Source organism: Acinonyx jubatus, chromosome B4 (assembly GCF_027475565.1).
Source record: "Acinonyx jubatus isolate Ajub_Pintada_27869175 chromosome B4, VMU_Ajub_asm_v1.0, whole genome shotgun sequence".
NCBI classification, from domain to species: domain Eukaryota; kingdom Metazoa; phylum Chordata; class Mammalia; order Carnivora; family Felidae; genus Acinonyx; species Acinonyx jubatus.
This window is the reverse complement of record NC_069387.1, coordinates 41226351-41233903: the sequence shown is the minus strand read 5'-3', so window position 1 is coordinate 41233903 and position 7553 is coordinate 41226351. Positions and strand designations below refer to the sequence as shown.

Sequence of the window (7553 nt, the reverse complement as noted above, 5' to 3'; positions counted from 1 at the left end):
GAGGGGGTGGGAAATAAGAGGGACATTGGGGGAATCGAGAAGCTAGATGCCCGGGGGAGGGAAGGGGAGACGTCAACGAAGACCTGAGCGAGGCGAGGAGGGGCACTATTCACGTCACCCCACCACCACCACCACCACCACCACCAGCAGCAGCTCTGCATTAACCTCTTTTCACAGCCCTTTCCAACAGCAGGTTCCTGCTGCGTGCCTCCCGGGAGCCCGTGAAGCAAAGCCCAGACTAAACCGGAGAGATTGTAGCATTTCAGTTTCTGGCCCCAGTATCTGAGGAAACCATGGGATGGTCAGCAGGGAGGTGGAAAGAGTTCCGGGACTGGAGGAAGAGTGTGCTGTTTGTGTACCCCCCAACACACACACACCTGTGGAAACAAGTCACCAGCAGGTGGGATTTTTTTCCATTGCCTAGGCTCTCTGCCTCCCTCTCCCTGCTTTTCCCACCTTAAACCTTAAACCATGATGAACCAATCCAGCTGATTCTGAAGCCAGGGAAGTTGGTAGGTCTGAGAGAGAGAGAGAGAGAGAGAGAGAGAGAGAGAGAAGGGGGTAGGGGGTGGAGGCGAGGTACACAATAATTTAGGCAGCCCCAGCCACGGGACTATATCTGGTAAGCATAGGCTGTCCAAAGGCTGGGAACTGGGGGGTGATGGTTCCATCAGTGACTTCAGAGGGAGAGGGAAATCCCTGGGTCCCAAGCCAAAGAGCAGAAAATTCTCCAAAATAGCTAACCAAACTCCTCCCTCACTTTCTGCTCTGGACTTTGAACCCAATACCTCGCGCTGACAACCTTCTCTGTGCTTGGGAAGAGCACTATTGGACAAAGAGTTTGGAATCCAGAGTTGGGGCCCCAACTAGGTGAAGCTGTCTGAGGGACTTGTGGGAGGCAGCACTGGAGAATTCTCTTCACGGTGGCTCCTGGCCAGCTGACTGTCACCCCTTCTTTCCCCACCTCTTCCCCCTCATACCTTTCGGGATCCCTGACTCAATCCCAGGATCTCAGGATATTGTTAGAACTCGTCCCTGGATGAGTCTGGAAGCTCCCCCCACCCCCACCACACAGCAGGACCGGACCTCTCCCAGGGGAGACTGCCCCCCTCAGAGCTCTGGAACAGTTCCCAAACCTGCCAGAAATGGGCTGGAAGCCAAAACTGACCTTCGAAAAGGGTCAAGTCTTGGATGACAGACAGCCCCAGATACTACCTCAGGTTCCTTCCTCAGGAAAAGCCGAGGTCAGGCACAAAGCTGCCAAGTTCCTACCCCTCCCTCAGGCTGCAGGCACCAGTCCCAAACTCATCATGGGGGGAGGGGGGAAAGTCTGGTAGGAGCTCTTATTGCACCAGGGCCCAGCCCTATAAAAGCCCTGGTAAGCACAGACCTTTACGCAGCCTCTGTGTTAGAGTGTGTTCTGTGTGTGTGTGTGTGTGTGTGTGTGTGTGTGTGTGCGTGTGTCTGTGTGTGTGTGTAGAGGCTGGCCTGGAGTCTCTCAGCCTCACCTGCCAGACAACATCTGCTCCCTCCTCATCCTGTCTGCTATATTCTCCTGAAATTTCCATCTCCATCTTGGCCAGCCCAGACAATGCCTCCCAACCTCACCGGCTACTACCGCTTTGTCTCGCAGAAGAACATGGAACATTACCTGCAAGCCCTAAGTAATGGCCTCACCCCTCCCCCAGGCCCCATTCACTCCCCTTTTTCCCTTTCCCTTCCTTCCTCTCTGTCCCACTGAGAAGGAGGAGTGCTGGGGTTAGAAGCTGTGGAAAGGCTCAGGTGGGGGCAGGTGAGCTGGGATCCGTTTCTAGCCAGGAGCACTGGTAAGAGAGTCAATCTCTAGTCTTACACCAGCTAAAGGGAAGCTCACAGCCCCAAGGTACTGCTGCAGGAGGGAAGTTCCTGGCTGGCTGGTGGGACCCCTGCTAACAGCTAGCCCCCCACAGACATCGGCATGGCCTTGCGGAAGATAGCGCTGCTGCTCAAGCCAGACAAGGAGATTGACCATCAGGGCAACCACGTGATAGTCAAGACCCTCAGCACCTTCCGCAACTACATTCTGGAATTCGATGTGGGAGTTGAGTTTGAAGAAGATCTAAGGATCGTGGATGGACGAAAATGCCAGGTACTTTTCCCGGGGGTTTGGGGGAGGGCATGTGGGAGAGCAGATCGGTGCGTCTTAACAGTCTGAGGCAAAACTAAGGGACCTCTCCCAGCCAGAGAAAGTGACCACCACAGCAGGCTGCAGAATCCCCAAGGTAACAGTCTCCGGGTGCTTCCCCCAAACCACTCTCTCCTGCCCCCTCTTATCACCAGCTAAAGCACAAAAAGAGCAGGTCACCTTCAGTCCAAAGAAGAAATATTTGCTCACCCTCTAGCCTGTGACACAGTTGGTCAATGCAGAGTCTCCTTTCCCTTAGCCTCTCTGACTCCACTCTCTTCTACTTCTTTCTGTTTCTCATACCGTCTTTTTGGTCTTTTTTGCAGACCCTAGTTCCCCTATTAACCCCTTTGTCTGGGGTTCCCCCCCCAGTGCTTGGTTCTTGACTTTGTCTCTCTTGTCTGTACACAGCCATCAGCTAAATCATCTATACCCATGCATTCTGCTACCATCTGTAAACTGTCCTTAACTTGTGTTCTCCAGCCAGATCTGTCTCCCGAACTTCAGGGTGAAGCATTCGTCTGTCGGACAATGTTTCCATCTGCACGCGCCAAGCTCAAATCCAAATTCATCATCTTCCTACCCAAACCTATTTCTGCTTTTATATTTACTGCCTTTGTTAATGGTGATAACCAGGCAGACCAGAGACCTGGGAATCACAGTCAACATGTTCTGTTCCCTTACCCCTGCACCCCAACACACGCACACACATACACACACACACACACACACACCCCACATCTAGTTGGTCAAGAAATCCTTATAAGATCTACACCGTCTGATATAGTTGCTACTAGCCATATACAGTTATTGAACACTTGAGATGTAACTAGTCCAAACCGAGGTGTGTTACAAGTATAAATACATAGTGAGTTTTTTAAGACAGTACAAAAAAAATGTAAAACATCTCAGTAATTTTTATTTTAATCACGTGCTGAAATTTTAGTGTTTGGGATATTCTAGGTTAAATAAAATATGTCATTAAAATTAATTTCACCTGTTTCTTCTTCCTTTTCTAATGTGGCTTCTAGAAATCTTGCAGTTACATATGTGACTTACGTTCATGGCCCATTTTACTTCACTGAATATCACTGATCCTTCCTAGCCTTTCTTGCGATTACTACCTTTATTTAAGCCCTCACTTCTCGCCTGGTGCCCGAAATTGGCCCCCAGGCTTAATCCTCCTCTGATCTACTCTGCATGCTATAGCCACAAGGATTCATCTAAAATGTAAAAGTGACCATGAATTAAACCCTTTCAGTGACAATCCATTATGTTCCAGATGAGGTCCATGAAGGGTCTTTTCCACAAACACCCTAGTTTAGAGCCTCTTACAACTATTTGACCTTCTCTCTTACCTCTATCTGTTCCTTTCCTTGCTGGAAATGTCCCAGTATCTCCAATCTAACTAACCCCTCGCTTCCTTGAAGACTCAGCTCTTCCCCAACGCTTGCCTGGCATCATAGACACCTGTTTCCTGCTCTATCTGATCAAGATTCTCAGCACCTTGGTTAGCAAGGCCTATTCTATAGGAGTTTAAGAAATGCTGATTGGAATGCCAGGCCCGCCCCACTCTAATGGGGGGGGGGGCGGTGATTCTTTACTCTCAGGGACACTTCAGCTGTCCTTGAAACTGAGAAAGAGGAGAGATTCCCTGGTGGGACTCCCAACCAATCTCTCTTCTTTCCCAAATGACCTTCCAGGCCAGCTGGAAGTATCCCAAGGACCAAGTCTTTGTCCTTCATCACCCACCACCCAATTTTACCCCTGGTTTATCCTGCTCCATCCCTGCCCTACCCTAGTAGTCACCATAGACAAACTATGGCCTCAGTAGCCTGTAGGAGTTGGCAGTGGGGGTGGGGGGGTCATGTTGAATCAAAACCACCCTCTCACTCAGAATGAAGAGGCTGGAGCAAGACAGTATCTGCTGCAGTGTGAAGCGGGGCAGCCCAGAGTGAGTTGGATGCATTTGGGGTGTTCTGCCTCCAAATCTTCCCTTATTCTTCCTTTCCCTATAGACCATAGTAACCTGGGAGGAGGAGCAGCTAGTATGTGTGCAGAAAGGGGAGGTCCCCAACCGAGGCTGGAGACACTGGCTGGAGGGAGAGAAACTGTATCTGGTAAGCTCGGTGAAGGCTCGGAGAGGGGTTTCATCCCCCTATTTGGGCTAAGACACATCCCCTTGCCCAAATCAAAGCAGTCTCCTACTCCACTCCCTACCCCCCTCCAAGGAAGGCAAGCAAGAAAGGAAAACAAAAGCACTGGGAAGAGGAGAGAGAGGAGGAAATAGAGGGGCCAGTTGGGCCCCTGGCTACAAATCAGATGAATGTCCATAAATCATGACTGGAGAGATGGAGACTTAGCTGTTTCACATTCTGTGACCCAGCTTCCTTCCTTCCTCTGGGGTGAAAAGTTGAAGGTTTGGGACAATGATACAATTCCCCATACATCAAGCACTCCGACTGCTGTATCCTGAAGGATTAAATGGGGCTCCAGGACCTCAAGAAAGGAACTCTGGCTGGCAAGAACCTTCTTTCTCTCTCCTCATTATTCCTACTGTGTCCCCCAGGAACTGACTGCAAGGGATGCAGTGTGCGAGCAGGTCTTCAGGAAGGTCAAATAGCCAGAGAGGAGCTGAGGGGCCCTCCAGACTGCACCGGTCCCCAGGCTCCTCCTAGGGAGGAGGCCTTATACCCCTTCAAGCCAGATTGTTCCAGGTCAGCAGTCCCTTTTTTTGGGCCACTTACTCTCCCTCCAGGTCCCTCCTCCCTCCTCCCCATGTTAATCTATAACTTGTAGCCCCCAGGCCAAAGTCTTTTGTCACACTCCACTGCCTCACATCTGGTTCAAGGTCTGGCCTCCTGGATGAAAGAAACAGGCAAAGAGGAAAGACCCCTTGAGAACAGTGGATCTCAACTCTCTTCATTTCATTTGGTTTCTTCTTTTCCATCTAAGAAAGAACTAAGCTTTGAGCATTTGAGGACTAGTAAGAACTCTTCCTGGTGAAACTTCTGGAAAACTGAGTTGGGTTCAAGAATGTAAACAGGAGCTACTGGTAGAGTTGTTGTTGTTGTTGTTGTTGTTGTTGTTGTTGTCTGTTTCCTTGTCCTTATTCTCAAGAAAGCCTCATGTGCTCAACAGAACCCATCCCAAGGCACAGCCTCACCCACACAGAGTTCAACAGACCACACGTACCAATGTCTGAATGAATCCTAGCTATCTTATATTTCCATCCTACACTTTGGGGAAGAGGGATGGGACAGAGTAAGACCCTCGTTCAGTGCTGGGGGAGGCTACAAAGCTTCAGAATAGTGACCTGGCCTCCATGTCTGCTTTGGGAAGGACAGGCAGCAAGAAGGCTAGAAACCGATGGAAGATATAAGGCTAAGGGCTAGAAAGATGAGGACACAGGGGCATGAAGGCAACAGTAGGGAGAAGACCAACACGCCTGGCTATCGGGACCCTTTGCTTGAAGGCCAGCAAGGCCGGGACAGAGGATAAGGGGGAGAAGTGAGGACAGTAAGTCCCCTCCTTTAGGGTCCTGGAATCACTACCGGGAAAACAGCCCAGAGGGCAGGGCCTGTTCAGGGTCAGGGCCAGCTCCAGCCTCTGGATACCCCCCCCACACACCCAAACCGCCAGGGGCCTTGGTCCTTTCAGAATAAAAGTCCCATGGGGCCAGAGGGCTGTATGGGGTGGGGACAGAGCCTGACTGTGTGGGAGGCAGGGCTTGTTGGAAAGTCCCTGGCTCATTAGATGATCACCACTGCCCCTTCTTCCTGCAATGGCTAAGCCCCTACACATTCAAGACAGTCACTAGTTTTGAAACACTGATCCTACTATACACTCTGGAATGAGTTTGGGAAAGAACTGAGTGGAACTGGATAACTTATTCCCTGCCAGCCTCTCTGCAAATGTCCCCAGTAGAGTAGGATGTAGAAAGCCCTCCTCTGGGCAAAGCCAACCAGCAGAAGCTCTGAGGACTGCTGGATCCTACCTTGTCCCTTTCCAAGGAACAGCGAAGGCAAAGGAAGATGTTCCATGTGTAGACACCCATTGCCTAAGTCACCAGGGCAATGCAACGTCCTGGTCACTCTGAGTTTACAGTGCATGTCCAAGCCTCTCCCCACAGGACAGTCCCCTGTGCTCTGCATGCTGGTCCAGCACCCCTCGCTGCAGTCTTGCCAAAGGGCCTGACCCAGTAGCTTGGAGTCCTCCATGGCAACTGGCAGGTCCAAGCTGAACCCCTCAAAACCCATGTGACATGAATATCCAGCCATCCACACTGCAAGTTCAAATCCTTCATTTGACCTCACCCCTTCAGGAGCCAGAGTCCAACAAGAAGCCTGGAGATCCGCAAAAGAGCAAAAGCAGTCAGAGGATGACTGAGCAGCTTCAGAAACATCACCAAGGGGGTGGGTGGGAAAGGGGGTGGGTGAAAGCAGGTACCTGAGACTGGGAAGCTGGGGCTGCTGTTTCCCCTGTGGGAAGCAGGGGGCGCCACTCAGTGCAGTGGGAGCTGAAGAAGCACCAAGTTTAATCTTCCCTCTTCTGCCACATTCTCGAATATTCCATTCCCCACCACACACACGCACACACACACGCACACACATACACACCACACCCCCACCCCCATCAATTTTGAACCGACATACTCACCCTGACAAAACCCCAACCCTTCATTCAGATCAGGCTGCTCCCTCTGTCTTCAGATGGAAGAGATGGTTAGGAGGGACACCAACCTGTGAAAGAAGAAAAACCAGGCCAGAGGGAAATAGCCCTCAAGGAAAGTCCCACCACCTGCCTGTCTTGGAGCACACAAAGCTGTGAATCCAGGGGACCAACTTTGACTTTTTTGACCAGAATCTTCGCCCCCAGGGAGGTGATCAGGGATCCAAAATGTTTATTTCCATGTGAGAGGGAATAACTGCATCCCTCTGAGCCAGCCCCATGCAGGGCCCCTACCCCATTCCCTCTTCCTCAGGCCCAGATAGCACCATATGGTCACAAACAACCTTCTGGCCTGAAATTCAGATGGTCCTTTAGTTTTGATCCCTTATATCAATACAGATCCTCATCTCAGAAGAAAGTAAGCAACAGCGTATACGCCAAGAACAGGTGTGTGTCTTCTGAAGCAGAGAGCCACGTGTTGCCCGAGGCCTCAGGCTCCATGTTCTGGTAGGGGACCAGAGAGTAGGCAGAAGCAGCAAAGTCTAGCCAGACACTCCTCCCCATTGCCCCCTCCCTTCAGCCACTATCTCCCATGTGACCCCCCACTCCACATGCCCAGACCCGCATGTTGAAAAGAAAGCTCAGGAAAAAAGCAGGAAATTCCTCAACTCTTAAAGCACAAAGGCCATCGCAGCCAGGAGCTCCATTCTATAACAGG

General features: G+C 51.0%; 1 protein-coding gene across 3 annotated transcripts; it reads left to right on the top strand.

The window, feature by feature from the left end:
* The first annotated feature begins 51 nt into the window (after positions 1-51).
* On the top strand, positions 52-5233 carry RBP5 (retinol binding protein 5). Of its 3 annotated transcripts, none has more exons than XM_027074181.2 (4): positions 52-400; positions 1950-2128; positions 4183-4284; positions 4396-4724. In XM_027074181.2, the coding sequence occupies exons 2-4, from the start codon at positions 1958-1960 to the stop codon at positions 4498-4500; spliced, it is 378 nt and encodes a 125-aa protein (XP_026929982.1). In that variant the 5' UTR covers positions 52-400; positions 1950-1957; the 3' UTR covers positions 4501-4724. The 3 variants fall into 3 exon arrangements, with proteins under 3 accessions (XP_026929982.1, XP_026929981.1, XP_014916836.1); XM_027074180.2 differs by lacking the exon at positions 52-400 and adding an exon at positions 1396-1664; XM_015061350.3 differs by lacking the exons at positions 52-400; positions 4396-4724 and adding exons at positions 1399-1664; positions 4734-5233.
* Positions 5234-7553: the final 2320 nt, after the last annotated feature.

Excerpts from the sequence above, each read along its gene's own strand:
- RBP5 (XM_027074180.2), top strand. The coding sequence starts at position 1,592 with ATGCCTCCCAACCTCACCGGCTACTACCGCTTTGTCTCGCAGAAGAAC. Across the intron at positions 2,129-4,182 it reads TGGATGGACGAAAATGCCAG|ACCATAGTAACCTGGGAGGA; the intron begins GTACTTTTCCCG and ends CTTTCCCTATAG. Across the intron at positions 4,285-4,395 it reads AGGGAGAGAAACTGTATCTG|GAAGGCAAGCAAGAAAGGAA; the intron begins GTAAGCTCGGTG and ends CCCCCCTCCAAG.